The sequence below is a fragment of the Tupaia chinensis genome, unplaced genomic scaffold (genome assembly GCF_000334495.1).
Source record: "Tupaia chinensis unplaced genomic scaffold, TupChi_1.0 Scaffold000622_1, whole genome shotgun sequence".
Taxonomy (NCBI): Eukaryota; Metazoa; Chordata; class Mammalia; order Scandentia; family Tupaiidae; genus Tupaia; species Tupaia belangeri.
The window spans coordinates 7,120,981-7,138,804 of NW_006160142.1; the positions used below are offsets into that span (position 1 = coordinate 7,120,981).

The 17,824-nt window shown below is 38.1% G+C and overlaps 1 protein-coding gene across 14 annotated transcripts in view; it reads right to left on the bottom strand.

The window, feature by feature from the left end:
• The window catches only part of CCDC88A (coiled-coil and HOOK domain protein 88A), a 157,122-nt gene that overhangs the window by 84,198 nt on the left and 55,100 nt on the right, over nt 1-17,824 (bottom strand). For 8 of the 14 annotated variants that reach the window (XR_001371182.1, XR_001371181.2, XM_014591800.1 and 5 more), the window contains exons 6-8: nt 17,268-17,339; nt 12,839-12,922; nt 10,352-10,492 (exon numbers count right to left, since the gene is read on the bottom strand). Coding sequence is in view for 12 of the 14 variants with exons in the window: in XM_014591800.1 (XP_014447286.1) it covers nt 10,352-10,492; nt 12,839-12,922; nt 17,268-17,339 (297 nt within the window). In the remaining 2 variants the exon portion in view is untranslated. The remainder of the gene's footprint in view (nt 1-10,351; nt 10,493-12,838; nt 12,923-17,267; nt 17,340-17,824) is intronic. The other 6 variants (XM_027775971.1, XM_027775974.1, XM_027775973.1 and 3 more) reach the window with 1 other exon arrangement.

Sequence of the window (17,824 nt, forward strand, 5' to 3'; positions counted from 1 at the left end):
TATTTCATCTACACTTCATACACACAGCCCGAAGGTAATTTTATATGATATTTTTAGTAATTTTGTGCATATAATCCTTTGTGGGTATGGTTGTATGGGGAAATCTGGGTATGTGCAGAAAAGATATATCACAGCTGGGCCAGCAAGTGGTGTAGTGGTTAAGGTGCTGGAATTCCCACATGGTCGACCACAGTTCCAGTCCCGGACCTGGCGGCTTCTCTCTCTCTCTCTTTCTGTCTTTCTCTGGCAAAACTCATGTGAAAATAATAAATAAAGTTAAAAATAAATAAATAAATAAAAGATATATCACAGCTAATAGAAGGCTAGAAGGACCTTTTACCCTTTATTAAAGAAGTATTTTAGGGGCCAGCAGATGACATAATGGTTACATTGCTAAACTCCCACAGAGTCAACCGTGATTTGAGTCCCAGACCCTGTGGCTTAAAGCTCACAGCAGAAGCATGTACATGTATACCCAAAATCCCAAGAGGAGAATGGAGGAGGAAGACTAAAGCATGGCCATCCCTGGGGAGTGATTTCTAGCTTTCTGTCTGTCTCTCTGCTAAGCACACGCATCCTACAGCAACTCTTTTTAAAAAATTATTTTATTTAATTTTATTCATCATTATGGTTTTTAAAATTTGACCGGGGGGGGGGGGGGGGATGCAAGCTGCCAGGTTTGGGATTTGAACCGCAATCGGTGTGTTTAAGTCCGGTGCCTTAATCGCTGCACCACCTGTTAGCCCTAGGGTCTTTTTCCTTGGGGAAATGGAACATTGTGTTGTACACCTGCATTTTGACTGCAACCCATCACATGGAAGTCAGGTGTAGAATTTCTCACTTGTGGAATCAGATGTACACTCAAAATGTTTCAGATTTTAGAGTATTTCACATTTTGGATTTTTGGGTTAGGGAATGCTCAACCTGTACTAACCACAAAAGGGTTGTTCAAAAATATTTAACTAAGCAATTTATAAAAGAGAGAACACAAGAAAAGTACAGAAGACACATACTACCTTTGAACTTAGAGGTGGTTAAGTTATCAAGAGCATTTATAGAGGTTAAGGCAGCTAGATCCCACATAGCTGATTCCATAGTTAGAGTCTCAGGCATGTTGGCTTGAAAATCACGCTGGGCATGTATGCATATGTGCCCGAAATCCCGAAAGGAAAATGAAGCAGAAGGGATTTACAGTGTGGTCACCCCTCTGGAGGGTAATTTCTCACTTTCCCTTCTCTATTTCTGGTGAGCACACAAGCCCTATAGCAAAATAAATAAAAATAAAAATAATAAAATATAAGAGCTTCCAGGTGCCAATGAATACACACCAAAGAATCATACGCAACAAAATATTTCCTGAAAAGAAAACAGGCCCAACTGCTGAGGTGCAGTCATAACACAAATGTCCTGCCAGGCTGGAAGTCAGTTGCTGACCACAGGTTGAGATTCTAAGGTCAGCTTTAAAGCACACCAGGTACATGAACAGGCACCCAGGATCCTGAGGAACTGGAGAGCTGGGAAAAGCGGATCATGGTGCGATAAGACACTATGAACGATGCTCCTCTCTTTTTGCTCTCTACCTCTCTTTCCTGCATATGAACACACATTATTGTTAAAAGAAGTACAAAAAGAAGAAGAAAAATGGTACTAATTAAGAGTGGACCAATCTTGTAGCACAGGAAACCAGATCCCACATGGCTGACCACAGTCTGAGTCTCAGCACCAGCAGCTTGCATGCTAGGCACAAGCACATGCCCGGGAACATGACAAAATGAAGAATTTGAGTTTGAAAAAGGACTGTGACATGACCAGGCCCCACTGGAGAGTACTCTCTTTCTTCTTTCTCTTGTGTGCATGCACACAATATCCTCTGACATAATAAGGAAAAAAAGTAACTAAGTATCAAGAGGTATGTTCCACTAAAGATTTAGACATTTTGACTGTTCTCTAATGGTGGTAGCTGCCCGAGTTCAAGGTCTGCTGTGCATCTTCAAATTACTTGACAAGAAATGTTGTTAAAACAACTCTAGGACCAACCTGTGGCCTGACGGTTGGGCAGCTGGATCTCACACATCTATGTCAAGCCCCAGACACAGCAGCTTGAGGAACATGATCAGTGTACATGCACGCATGCACAAAATGCCCAAAGAAGGGAGAGATGGAGGAGAAGGAGTGCAGTGTGACATTCTACATGATGAGGTGCTTTTTAATTATGTCTCACTCTCTCTCTCTGTCTCTTATCTTTTGCCCTCTGGCAAAAATTAAAAATAAAAATTTAATTACCTAATCCTTTCTTGATCCTTCCGACTAGCAGTTCCAAGTAAATCTTCCTTTAAATTTCTACATTATTTAAAAATAAATCGTAATTACTACTTTCAAAACTTTATTACAGTTAATTATTTTCTCATGATAATTAGACTATTATTAGACTATAACAATTGGGTTCTTGGGGACAACAGGTGACATGGTGTTAAGACATTGAACTCTCACATGGCCAACTGCAGTTCCAGTCCTGGACCTGGTGGCTTGAAAATCATGCTAGGAATGTTGTGTGTGTGTATCTCAAATCCTAGGAAGGGAATGGAGGAGAAGGGACTGTGGCATGGCCATCCCCCAGGAGATGATTTCTCACATTCTCTCTCTCAACCTCTGTCTCTCTCTCTGGAAAGTGCACATGCACTGTGGCAAAATAACCTAAAACCTTCATTTGGTCTTTGCTACAGAGCTCACATGCTCTCCAGAAACAAAGAGAAAAAGTGAGAAAGCACACTCCAGGGGAGATGGCCATATTATATTGTAATCCCTTCTCCTCTATTTTCTTCCTAGAATTTTGAGCACACACGTGCTTCTTAAGCCACCAGGTTCGGGACTCAAACCATGCAGCTGGCCATGTGGGATCCAGCCACCTTAACTACCAACCCACCGGCTGGTCCCGAGTTCTTTTTTTTTTTTTTAAGAATTATTTTATTTAATTTTATTTGTCATTATTATTTTTTAATTTGACCAGAGAGAGAGCAAGCAAGAGAGAGAGGAAAAGTGAGAAAGCAAGCAGCCAGGTCCAGGACTCGAACCATGGTTGGCTTTGTCTGAGACCAGCACTTTAACCACCATGCCACCTGTCGGCCCCCAGAGTTCTTTTTTTAAATATCAGTTTGTCAATTTGTTGCTTTCAAACACTCTAGCATAAGGTCTTGCAAAAAGCAGGTATTTATTAGTAGATGTTGAAGAAAATCCATAAAAAGACGTATCAACACTAAGAAAAAAACTGAGGCAACCTATTAATTCTACATATACGTTATTCAAGAAAAATGAGAAATGGGCTTAGCATAATCATAAACTTAGGTGGATTAGGACAACTGAAGACCTTCTTCCCAGACTTCACCCTCTTGCCCCCCAGATCTAGCCAGGAGACAGGACAAGCTAATCACCAGCCATCTATATCTGAATTCTGAGTGGCCCTATTCAGGGATTAGGACCACTGAAGGCCTTCTGCCCAGACTTCACCCTCCTGTCCCCCAGATCTAGCCAGGAGATAGAGAAAAGAATAACTCCTCATCCTCCACAGACAATACAAAGGAATTCATGGAAATGTCAGACAAAGAATTTAAAATATTCATAGTGACGAAGTAAACAGAGATGCAAGAGAAGAGAGACAATGGGCTCCAGAAGATGCAGGAGAAAAGCGATAACAAGTTCCAGGTGGTGAAGAAGTTCTTGCATGATTTGAAAGAGTAAATAAACATCATAAAAAAGAATCAAATGCAATTGTTAGAGATGAAGGCTGTAATACAGGAAATCAAAACCTCCCTTGAAAGTATTAAAAGCTGATTAGATCGGGACCAGCAGTTAGCGCAATGGCTATGTCGCTGGACTCCCACATAGTCAACAGCGGTTCGTGTCCTGGACCCGGTGGCTTAAAACTCACACCGGGCACGTGTGCGTGCGTGCCCAAGATCCCGAGAGGAGAACGGAGGAGAAGGGATTGCGGTGTGGCCATCCCCCACTAGGGGGAGATTTCTCGCTTTCTATCTCTCTGTCTCTGTCTGTCTGGCGATCGCACGCGCCCTATAGCAAAAAACCCTCCAGAAAAAAAAAAAAGCTGATTAGATGATTAGATCATGTAGAAGATCGAATCTCAGATGTAGAAGACAGAACTTCTGACCTAGAAGGATTCACCACGAAGACTGAGAAAATAACCCCCCAAAAATGAGAATACATAAGTGATACTAGATACCAATAAGCATCCAAACATCTGGATCGTTGGTATCCCAGAAGGAGAAGAAATGAATAACGGCATTGATAAATCTATTCCATGAAATCCTGGTAGAAAACTTTCCAAACCCAGAGAGGCACTCGAATATCCAGACCCAAGAAATACAAAGGACTTCACATAGAATCAAACCAAGAAGATATTCTCCAAGGCATATCATGGCAGAATTGGCCAAAATCACAGACAGAGACAAGATACTAAATTTGGCAAGTGAGAAACGTCCAGTTACTTTCAAAGGATATCCCATCAGGCTAATATCAGACCTCTTATTGGAAACAATGCAAGCAAGGAAAGAATGGGAAAATATATCCAAAGTATTAAGTGAAAAACAATTTCAACCAAGAATACTCAGCAAGATTATCTTTCATATGGGAAAAAAAGACCAAAATATTCTCAGATAAACAAAACCTGAAAGAATTTACCAATACCAGACCAACTCTCCAAGAAGTTCTGAAGGAAGCGCTATATCAGGAAAACTAAAGTTGGACACACAGAAATAAGAGTACCAAAAACAACCAAGAAAACAGCCAGACTAACGGTTGGGACAAGTCTGGAGTTGAATGTTAACTTCCAGAGTTTAAATGGAAAGATCAGCCCACAGTAACATTGCAAATTCAATAGAAGAGAGATTAATTACATGAGACTGAAATGGTAAAATAGAATTTTTGACTTCAGACTAAATCAGTACTGATTTTCTTCTATACTTTCACTTCCAGATTTAAGGATTTTTGTTTTTTCTTGAGCTGTTGATAGGATGGATCAGCTACCTACTATTTGAACTGAATTCTAACCTTTTTCGTGGCCTTAAGTCTTGGGCAAATGTCTCTTGATGTTTTTCTATTTTGATCTATTGAAACTAAAACTGTTTCTCCTGAAATTAAAAAATGCATTAAAAATATCTATTTAATAACTGCAGTAAACTATATAACCCCAGTGAGGTGCTACTTTATAATATGTTCACTTTACTCACAGAGGTTTATGCCTAAAGCCAGACATGTGTTCACAGATATGTATATATCAACTGTGCTTGCTATCGAAAGTTTTTAAATTAAAAAAGGGCGGGGGGGAGAGAAGCATGGGAAACAACTGTGGATACCAGAGACAGTGTGGGAGAAGGGTGGGAAATGGAAGAGGGTGAGAGGGAGGGAATCAATGGGGGTAAAAAAATTTTTTAAAAAGCAAAATATGTAAGAAACAAGAAATGGAAAATTATTTGTTGACAATAACATATGTGATAATATCTTTGACTGAGCCAATATACAGTGTATTCTGGATGAAGAATCTTGTTTTGTATACTGTATTGATGTACAGTGAATGAATGAAAATAAATTTCAAAAATCATAAACAGGAACAGTGTTATAATGATTAGGAACAGAAGCATTAGAGTTAGACAAACTTGGCCAGTTACTCAACCTCCTTGAGGTCATGTATCTTCATCTTCAATACAGGGTTATTGTGAAGATTTAGTAGGGCAGTGTGTATTAAATTTACAACATAAAGTCTGGCATAAAACAAAATAGTGACAATAAAGTGATCTTAATTCATTAAAAGATCCTATTCTGTAATTTTTAATTTTTAAAAATTTGCCAGAGAGCACATGCATTCACCAGAGGGAGAGAGAGAAAAAGTGAGAAAGCACCCAACAGGTGGTGGTGTGGAGGAATTGTCACAATGCAATCCCTTCTCCTCAATTTCTCCCTCCTCCTGGGATTTTGGGCACATATACATAAGAGCAAGGTGTGTTTTTCAAGGTGCTGTGTCTGGGACTCAAATCACACAGTCAGCCACATGGGATTCACCTGCCTTAACCACCATGCCACCAGCTGGCCCTGCATTTTATTTTATTATTATTATTATTTGCTATAGGGTCTGAGACACAGAGAGAAGTAGAGAAAGTAATAAACCATCCCCCAAAGAGGATGGACACACCACAATCCCTTCTCCTCCATTCTCTCTCTGAAATGAGTTTCAAACCACAGAGTCTGGGACTCGAACTATAGCTGACCATGTGGGAGTCTGGCACTTTAACCACTATGCCACCTATTGACCCACAGCTCTGGATTTTATTGAAAGGCGAGAACTGACCTGCTGTTCCATAGCATTAAGGATTACAAAATGAACAGAAATTTAAAATGATGACCAAAATAGTACTTTTTAGGCTAAAGTGGAGTAATTATGGTAAAAAATGAATAAAACAAAATAAAAGGTAAAAGGAATATATAAATAAAAACTTGCTTCGATCTAATTGAATGATATAGGATTTATATGAGTCTAATATTTGTACAGTTTTTTTAAAGAATTAATTTTATTTATTCATTAATTTATTTTAATTTGACCAGAGAGAGAAGTGAGAAAGCAAGCTACCAGCTCCAAGACTCGAACCATGGTCGGCCATGTGGGAGTGTCCAGCACCTGAACCACCACACCACCTGCTGATCCCTGTCACAGTTTTTTTTTTAAATCACCTTTTCTAATTTGTCTACTGGTGACCTTAACTGGGGGAGAAACAAAACAAACAAAAACTCAAAAAAACCCTAGAGAGTGTAATTTAAACCAACTAGCAATTTGCTTCTCAAATACTTGAGGAAGGAGAGTATGAATGCTTTTGTTTGTTTATTTGCCAAAGGGTGCATGCACTAACCAGAGAGAGACAGAGAGAGGGAACTCTCACCTCTGGGGTATATCCACTCCACAATCTCTTTTTTCCATTCTCCTCTCAGGATTTTGGGCACACATCCACATGTGCCCAGCCCAACCTGATTTTCAAGTTGCCAGGTCTGGGACTCAAACTGTGGTCAGTCATATGGTAGTCCAGCACCTTAACCATCACGCCCATGCTAGCACCTGACACTTTTTTCCCTTGTTAGAAAACAAATGCGGAAGCTGAAGCTAGCACCTGACACTTTTTTCCCTGGTTAGAAAACAAATGCGGAATGGTGGTTAAGGCGTTGGAAGTCCCCTATGACCAACCACATTTTGAGTCCTGAACCTGCTTTCTCTCTCTGGTTAAATTAAAATAATAATAAAGATGATGAATAAAATTTAAATAATGTTTTTGAATAAAATTAAATGTTTTTTGTTTGTTTGTTTGTTTTTGGAGAGGTTTTCTCTATAGGGCACCTGCGCTCGCCAGAAAGACAGAGAGAGAGAGACAGAAAGCGAGAAATCACCCCCCAAGGAGGATGGCCACGCCGCAATCTCTTCTCCATTCTCCTCTTGGAATCTTGAGCATGCACACACACACACACACACACACACACCTGGCGTGAGTTTAAGCCAACGGTTCCGAGACTCGAACCGCAGGCGACTACATGGGCCTGTCCACAGAATTTGGTTAGGAATAAACCTAATGTTTTTTTTTTTTTTTTTTTTTTTTTTTTTTAAGGGAGATTTTTGCTGTAGGGCATGTGCACTTACTACCACAACAGAATGTGAGAAACCAACCTCAAACCCTCCACACCCCCTCCCCGGGGAAAAGGAGGGGATGGCCACGTCACAATCCCTACTCCTACATTCTCTTCTTGGGATTTTAGGCAGGCACTCACAGGTGTCCAGCTTGAGTTTTAAGCCTCTACGTCTGGGACTAGAACCACATTCTACTACACGGCAGTCCAGCAGTGTAACTACTATGTCATCTGCTGGTCTAATAATTAAAACAAAACAAAACAAAATAAAACAAAACAAAAAAATGCTTAGTTGAGCAGCATAACATATTTTAAAAGATTTTTGAACAATCACTCTATTTGAGTTTCATATTCCTTTTAGTTTGTTAGTCAGTCACATAATGACAAGTATTTTGTTCATAACCATATTTATCATTTCATGTAAATGAAATAAAACCATTTGTAAATGCAATCAGTTATAAGAAATCATAATATAGATTTTTAGAATATATTTCTCAGAAGCAGGCAAAAAACTAATTGCAAACCTTTAATAACTTGAAATACAAATAGAAGAATGCTCTAGAAAATGGACACAGCAATAAAAAAGACACTAAAACAACAACAACAAAAAGACAGGGCATATGGTTGAAAAGTCTGACTAAAAGTAAATAATTTGGGCTAGCTGGTGACATCGTGGTTAAGGAGGCTTGGTTACACATGGCTGACTGTGGGGTTCAAGTCCCAGACCCAACAGTTCAAAAGAAAACACAGGTATATGGCATGCTCAAATCCTAAAAACAGGGGGGAGAAATGGAGAACAAGGGGGACCAGCAGTTAGCATAATGGCTATGTTGCTGGACTCCCATGTAGTCGACCACGGTTCGAGTCCTGGACCCAGTGGCTTAAAACTCACACCAGGCACGTATGCGTGCGTGCCCAAGACCCCGAGAGGGGAATGGAGGAGAAGGGACTGCGGCGTGGCCATCTCCCCTGGGGGTGATTTCTCGCTTTCTGTCTCTCTGTCTCTCTCTGCCTGTCTGGCGAGCGCATGCGCCCTATAGCAAAAACCTCTCCAAAAAAAAAAAAAAAAAAAAAAAAAAAAGAAATGGAGGACAAGGGATTATGGAATGATATCATTCCCCATAGAAGGGTGCTTTCTCACTTTGCCTCTCTCTTTCTCTCTCTCTGGCTAATGTATTCACCCTCTGGCAAAATTAAGGAAAAAAAAAAAAAGAGAAAAGTTATCTAAGTATCTCAGGGTAAGTTAGACACGTAAAAGGAATATTTTTATTTTGAGTTTACTTTGCTTTCTTTCTTTGTCTCACTGCCCTAGATTTTTAAAAATTTAATTGTGGAGCCAGTAGGTGGCATGCTGGTTGAGGTGCTGGCCTCCCACAGTCGTTGAGTCCTGGACTTGGTAGCATGAAACTCACATCAAGTGTTCTAGCATGCGTGCCCAAAATCCCAGGAGAAGAATGGAAGAGAAGGGACTGTGACATGGCCATCCACCCTCAGGGAGTGTGGAGGGTGATTTCTCACTGTCTTTCTCCAGCAAATACATGCATATGCTCTATAGCAAAAACCCTAAAAAAAAAACCCTGTTGCTCATAAATGTTTATTTCATTGTCTTTTTAATGCCTAAAGAAAAACTGAAAATTTCCATCAGAACTGAACATTTTCTATAGAAACATTCAAGTTTTGTTCAGAAAAAAAGACTAGGGATTTCTTTGGTGTAGTCTCTCACTGGTCCCAAGAGTAATCATACAAATTTTTTATAAGTAAGCTCAAAGCCATCTCCCAAATGTAAGTGGATCAAATGATCAAAGATATACATTGTCCTGAATGGAAGAGTACTTTGGCTGTTAAGAAAACATCACTCGGGGTCAGCAGGTGGCATGGTGGTTAAAGGTGGTGGACTCCCACATGACTGATCACAGTTTGAGTCCTGGACCTGGCAGCTTGCTTGCTTGCTTGCTTCCCCCTCCACCCCCCGCTTTTCTATGTCTTGCTATGGTCAAATAAATAAATAAATAAAAATAAAGGAAACAATTCTTTTAAAAAAGAAAACATTATTCACTATGTACTAAACCCTAGACTCCTATAAAATTATAAATTGCTTTCAGAGACTGCAGACAGAACATTCAGCACAATTTTACTCCTTTTAAAAAACAAAGTTATAACTTACAGAAGTATACAATACTTTCTAAAATCATACCTTATTACTCTAACTACAAAAATTTGGAATCTTTAGTGGGGCATTTTACTCAGAACACCTGTTATTCTCCTTTATTAATACTTATTTTTCCAACCTCAGAATGTGGCACTAAACCTAAGAAATAAACCTTAAGCAAATTCTTATGCTTCCAGGCAATGATTTTTCCACTTACATCAACTATATTTTCAGTCCCACACTTTTATACTGTTGCCAGAGCAGTGGGGATGACTTGAAAAACATACAGGAACAAAGAATACTAAAGTAAAAAGAAAAAAGAAAACCTAATTGCAAATTACAATTTGTTTACTAGCAGTTTGGGGATGTTATACATCTTTTCTGGTCCCTGCGTTCCACCAAAAAAAAACAGGCAGTTCCTTATTACCTGTCCCTAAGAAACAGCATGAATTCTAAAACACTTCTCAAAATACTAGTTTCTTTTTTGGAAAACAAACTTTCATAACATATTGAACAAAATCTACAAACCTCTGAATGTTCATCTCTCTCATCTATAAGTCTTTTTAGATGCAATGCCATATTTTTCAAGAGTGGTTCTACGTCCTCCTGAGACATATCAGTCACTTCCATCCATTGCAGATCGAACACATTTTCCTGATTATGGGTTACCTTTAGAAAAGCAACCAAAATAAACAACGCCCCAAAAAATAAAAAGACTAATACTTAAAAATATATTATCATTTTATTACACTATTAGTTTAATTATCTATCCCATAATAAAAACATGAAAAGCCAATACAATGTCTAAAGAATTTATGAAATTAGTTGAAAATACAACTAAAAATTACTTTTAAACTGAAAACTCTTTAATTCAATTCATACTTTTTCTAGTAAACAAACAAAAATATTTAATTAAAGGCATTTCTAAGGGAAAGTAATATTGATATACCTGACACCTGCTTTAACAAAATCAATTGAACTCTTCCTTAGATATTAAATTTATTGTACTTGAATGAAAAAGCTGAAAGTTTTTAATCTTATAAGAATACATGTCACTCCACTTTTATACTTGAATAGTTAAGTCTCTGAAGATGACACTGTCACAGAATTCTAGAAGAAAGAACTTCCAATATAAATATTTTTAAAAGAATGGGAAAGTTATATAAGTGAATTATTTGTTTTCAATTTCTTGCTGTGATTCTGATTATTTTGCTTTAACTTGCACACAGCAAAAATAACACTGTCAAGAATGGTGGTAAATTTTGTAACTTAAAATATTTAGCATTTAGGGAACCAGCAGTTAGCGTAATGGCTATGTCGCTGGACTCCCACGTAGTCGACCGCGGTTCGTGTCCTGGACCCGGTGGCTTAAAACTCACGCCGGGCGCGTGTGCGTGCGTGCGTGCCCAAGATCCCGAGAGGAGAATGGAGGAGAAGTTAAAGGCATTTCTAAGGGAAAGTAATATTGATATACCTGACACCTGCTTTAACAAAATCAATTGAACTCTTCCTTAGATATTAAATTTATTGTACTTGAATGAAAAAGCTGAAAGTTTTTAATCTTATAAGAATACATGTCACTCCACTTTTATACTTGAATAGTTAAGTCTCTGAAGATGACACTGTCACAGAATTCTAGAAGAAAGAACTTCCAATATAAATATTTTTAAAAGAATGGGAAAGTTATATAAGTGAATTATTTGTTTTCAATTTCTTGCTGTGATTCTGATTATTTTGCTTTAACTTGCACACAGCAAAAATAACACTGTCAAGAATGGTGGTAAATTTTGTAACTTAAAATATTTAGCATTTAGGGAACCAGCAGTTAGCGTAATGGCTATGTCGCTGGACTCCCACGTAGTCGACCGCGGTTCGTGTCCTGGACCCGGTGGCTTAAAACTCACGCCGGGCGCGTGTGCGTGCGTGCGTGCCCAAGATCCCGAGAGGAGAATGGAGGAGAAGGGATTGCGGCGTGACCATCTCGCTTTCTGTCTCTATGTCTCTCTCTGTCTGTCTGGCGAGCGCACGCGCCCTACAGTGAAAATCTCTCAAAAAAAAAAAAAGAATTTAGCATTTAATCAAAATGTAATTTTTTTTTAAAAAGCTAGCAGAAATATTTATATAAAGGGAGACTACCAATAAAGCCCTATTTTATAAAGTACTAATAGGCTTATTGTTGACAACAATGTTAACTGACAAGAAATCTGGCTATATAAAATGTTAACTAAGAGAGATGATTTATGGAACACAAAGTCATCTAAATAAAGAGTATCTTAAACACTACCAATTTTCACTATTTATAAGTTCTCTTTTTTCTCTTTTCTCTATTTTGCCATTTCTACTTGACATGTAAGATTTAACATACTCTAATTTTAAAAGGTCTTTACAAGAGTCAAAGTCCAAGAGCAGACAGATGTAGAAATAGCACCTTTTAAAACCAATCTTCACAAATAAATTACATTTACTTTAATTATTTCATTATGCACAATATGCTCTAGACTAAAGTTTCTATATGGATGCCAGAACTTTAATATGTTTATAATTCAATTAATATCTTCACTAAAAATTCTGGTATATCCATTCATTCAAAAGAATATTACTGGGATGACATAATACTAAATCATAACACTCAGCATCTCACCTCACTATAGTTTTGAATTATGAGCAGTGTACCACTTCCTGCTGCTTCCATTTACTGTATTACTCATGCTATGTTAATGAAGACATATACTTTACTGCTCAAATAACACTTTCAACCTATGTCCCTACAGATGAAAGTTGACAGTACGTTTACAGCTAGCACTATGCCAGACATAAGATGATTCATTTAAAGAACTATCTCAAAGAGAAGATAATTTCTGTAAGGAAGGTTCACATTTATATTTGGTCTTGGTTTGTTCTTGCTTATTCTATGACTTTAAGTATTTTGGGAGACATTAAAAATAAATACATCATAAGCCTCATGAAAAACACATAAAAATTGTATAAATCATATAATCAGTCATAAATCATTACCTCTTGAATATGTGCGGCAACTGCTGCTTTTGTATCAAAATCTAAACCTTGAATTCTTTCAATAAATTCTTCTTTTTTCTGACACTAAAATAAATAAAATAAACATTCATACTTTGTATAATCCTTAAAATGTTGTATATAACTAAAAACTCATCAAGCTTAGTTATGTTTTGAATAGTAAGGGTTTTGTTTTCCATTTAAATTGTCTAATATACTTACCTAACCAAGAAACAGTGATTTGGAAATATTTAGTTCAAAATATAAGGCACTGAAAATCCATACTATTTTCATGCTGGAAAAATTCTAAAGTGAAAAATCATTACACAACCCATCTGAGGTCAGAACAATATTATTATGTTAACTTTACAAACAGAGAAGTAAAGAATCAAGAACTTGTTTCAGGGAGAATAAGTTACTTGCCAAAAAACACAGTGAGTCAGTGGCAGAATTCGGACCACAGCCAAAATGTTCAGTCAGTCCCTTGCTATCACCAAACAACACAGTCTTTCTTCTTGGAAAAAGATTTTTAAGCAATTTATACTTTGCACTGACAATTTATTTTCACATCTTCATCCTACCAATCTTAATAAAAGAAACCCACTTTTGTGGCCCACTTCAACACTTAGAAGGCAATATAATAAATATTTGATCTGTTTGTAACATAACATTAAGTTACCAGGGACAAAATTTAAGTATGTATATTTAAGTACACATGTAACCAAATGGGATAAAGGTAGCAATTCTTTAATGTATAATTTTTAAACTTTATATAAAAATATTAAAATGCAAATCTAATCTTTTCCTTCCCAGTCAATACTAAATAGCAGTTTAACATGCATCTTAATCTCTGCATCTGTCTAAATCTTTTATACTGCAATTCAACTGCTAGTACAACGTATTCTTGCAGCTACCAAATGAGAAGTGCATACAAAATAGACAGCATTGCCTTGTCTAAATCAGATGCATCTCTTGCGCCAATTACTGAACTTGCTTATGAAGACAATACACTCACACACACACAAAAAACAAAAGCTGGCTATTTGATCATTAAGAAACTTATTAAGGCTCTGATTTGTATTTTACATATTGATTTTTATCAAATCCTAACACTTTATTTCTACTGCTATACAATTTAATTAATATTCCATATAATTTAACATTCAATTTAATATCCAAGCCATACAGCTTAATAGTCCCATCAGTGTAGAAAGTTCTATACTCTGTAACAACAAAGTTATTAAGATGGTATGATAATGTTTAAAACTAAATTACCAGGAATATATAATTCCTGGATGTGACTTCAAAGTAAAAGTACAAGGGGCATGGGATAACAGTAAGTTTAAAAACAAGCATCTTTTTGTCCAGTAAAAAATATTTGCCAGGTCTTGTGAAAAACAATTAAGAATTACTTTCTAATTATATATTTGTAGAACACATTAAATAATTAACTCTTAGGTATAATAACTCCAAGAGGAGGACAGGGAGACAGGCATTCTTTTTTTTATTCTTTTTAATTTTTTTAGAGAGAGATTTTTGTTATAGGGCACACTGACTAGCCAGAGAGACAGAATGACTGTTGAAAACAAGAAATCACCCCCTGGGGGGATGGCCACGCCATAATCCTTTCTCCCTCAGCCTCCTCTTGGGATTTTGGGCACACTCTGGTGTGAGTTTCAAGCTGCCAGGTCTGTGACTCAAACCACGGACCACTACGTGGGAATCCAGCACCATAACCACTACACCATACCGGTCTCGGGAGACAGGTATTCCTGACAGAGTCTCACTATGCTATAATCCTCCCACCCCAGTTAACTGGGATTATAGGAAAGTAAGGTGCCACCACACCCAGCTTGTTGAGGCTGGTCTAGGAACTCAACTCTGGGTCTCTCATGTGGCCCAGCCTCATGCAGTCGTTCCACTTGTACCACTGTGGATGGGCATCGAGTGCTTTTAACTATGTAACAGTAACCGATTCCTAAATCAGATTACCATGATTTTCCATGAATATGATATGGAAGCTAGGATACAGGAAAAGAGCAAAAAAGTTAACTTGGATGAAAGGTGGATAAGGCCAGCAGGTGGCATGATGGTTAAGGCGCTGGACTTCCACGGTCAACACAGTTCAAGTCCCAGACTTGGCAGCTTGCTTTCTAACTTTCTCTCCCTGGTCAAACTAAAATAATAATAAAAAATTAAATTGAAAAGTTCTTAAAAAAAAAAAAGAAAGGTAGGTAAGAGGGAGCACTGCATTAACCTAATACCATACATCTTCCGCCAAAATACTTAAGCTCTTAATACATTATTCCTCATATTTTCAGTGTTCTTCCATCTTTTTAAAAAGAATTATTTAACTTTATTGGGGGAAGATAGTGAGAAAGCAGGCACCAAGCCTTGACCTAAACCACAGTCAGCTATGTGAGAGTTCAGTGCCTTAACCACCACACCAGCCAGTCCCCAGTGTTCTTTCATTTTAAAAAAAGAAAATAGGTTTATGTGGAAAAACTATAATAAAATAGAGGAACAGGTACTCAAGGGATCGAAAAAGAGAATAATAAAACAAGAAACACACTGGGGATAGCATATGGCATAATGGTTACATTGCTGGACTCTCATGTATTCAACCACAGTTCAAGTCCTGGACCTAGCGGCTTAAAACTCATGCCAGAAGGACCATCAGTTAGTGTAATGGGTATGTCACTGGACTCCCATGTAGTCGACCATGGTTTGCATCCCGGAACGGGTGGCTTAAAACTCATGCTGGGCGCAGGTGTGTGTGTGCCCAAGATCCTGAGAGGAGAATGGAGGAGAAGGGATTGCAGCATGGCCATACCCCCTGGGGGGTGATTTCTCTCTTTCTGTCTCTCTGTCTGGCGAGCGCACACATCCTATAGCAAAAACCTCTCAAAAAAAAACAAAACAAAACAACTCATGCCAGGTGTGTGTGCACACGAGCGTGCATGCAGGCCCAAGAGAATAGAGGAGAAGGGACTGTGGCATGGCCATCCCCCCTGGGGGATGAGAAAGAAGGAAAGAAAAATATAAAAGGGAAATGAGAAAGCAAGCCTCTAGGTCCAGGACTTGAACTGTAGTTGGCCAGGTGTGAGTCCAGAGCCTTGGTCACCATGCCACCCAATGGCCCCAACATGGCAAAGTTTTAAATTGCTAACTTTTAAAACTGTTTACAGATAACTGACAGGTAAACAGTAGACTGTACCCCTCAAACTCATCAAAGTTCAAAACTGGGTTTCAGAATCAAATACTAATGTCAGAATTGCTTCTGAGGGTATGCATAAAGGCCACATTTTTTATTGGAACCATCCTTGATTCTCATTTACTTTCAGTACCACCCAGCCTAGCCAAAATCCATAGTAAGTAAGATTTCTGGATACTGATTAGCAAGTAATGATACAGAACCTACACTGTACCGAAAAGGGTCAATTTTTTACATGATCTTAGACCAAAGAAATTTCCAAACAACACACACTGCAAAAACAATCCCTTCTGTTTTGGGCTTGGGAATCTCTCAAGTATCTCAGGGCTAGGATGAAGAGTGTTGCATTTGCGGAAACTCTAGCTAATGATCAAAACTTGTTCAGATCTGTGGTATCCACTGAAAAATATTCCAGAGGAACTTGATTGGCCACCCAGCCACAAATAAAAAATACCAAAGCCCTGGCCTTGGACATTTTTCTCCATATTTAGTTATTCCTGTGATTTTTATTTATATATAATCAAGAACTTTTTTTTTTTTTTGGAGAGGTTTTTGCTATAGGGCGTGTATGCTCACCAGAAAGACAGAGAGAGACAGAGAGATAGAAAGCGAGAAATTACCCCCGGGGCGATGGCCATGCCGCAATCCCTTCTCCTCCATTCTCCTCTCGGGATCCTGGGCATGCACGCACACGCACCCAGCGTGAGTTTAAGCCGCCGGGTCCGGGACCTGAACTGTGGGCAACTACATGGGAGTCCAGCGACATAGCCATTGTGCTAACTGCTGGTCCCAAGAACTTTTTAAAAGTCTTAATAGTAAGTTGTTCTGTAAGGAAAGATCTTTGGACAGGGACTACCTTTACTATTTTTAAATGCTGATTCCTCTTAAAAATTTCCTAATTTTTCATCAAAAGTATAAAAAAAAGTCTCTATTTCCCAGTACTTGCTTTCTATTTCCCCCTTACTTCTCTCTCTCTCTCTCTCTCTCTCTCTCTCTCTCTCTTTCTTAAGAGCTACACTGTCCAGGCTGACCTTGCACTCATAGTCCTCCTGCCTCAACCTCAGGAATAGCTGAGACTACAGGTGTGCACAACAATGCTCAGCTCTATTTCTTTTCATTTTTATTTTTAAAGAAGTTTTTTCTCTTATGAGAGTGAGAAACAGAGAAAAAGACAATGACATCAACAGGGTCTCACACAGCGATCCCCCCATCACTTACTTGTTTACAAATAACCTCATTCCACAAAGATTTCGGGTAACTTAACGTTGTAATCACGCATGCAAAAGAAGGCTGATGAAATGAAAAATCAACATCGTATAATAGGTTCTGAAGTCTAAACAGAGTTAAATCTCAGTTCTTTAGCCTACTATCAATGTGACTTAAACCTAGAGTCACCATTTTGGTTTGCATAAACAGTCCCGCTTTACACATGCAGTTCTACTGTGATTATTAACAGTACGTTCTTTGACTTGTGCACGTGTCTTACTTAGTTTGGAGGTGATAACTTAAATATCATCCTACCTATGCACTGATCTCCTTAATTAAGAAAAGACATTATGAGAAAAACATATGTACGATAAAATATGATACTAAACAGGTATTCACTAAATCATTGCTTCCATTATATTATAATCATTGATCAAATGGCAACAGCCTCTTAAAACATTTTTCATAAATTCTACCTCCTTTTTATTGTTTATTCCCTTCCCTTCTCACAAGACAGATAGACATGCACACATAAACCAGAAGGATGTCTTGGGGGAGGTTTTTAAGGG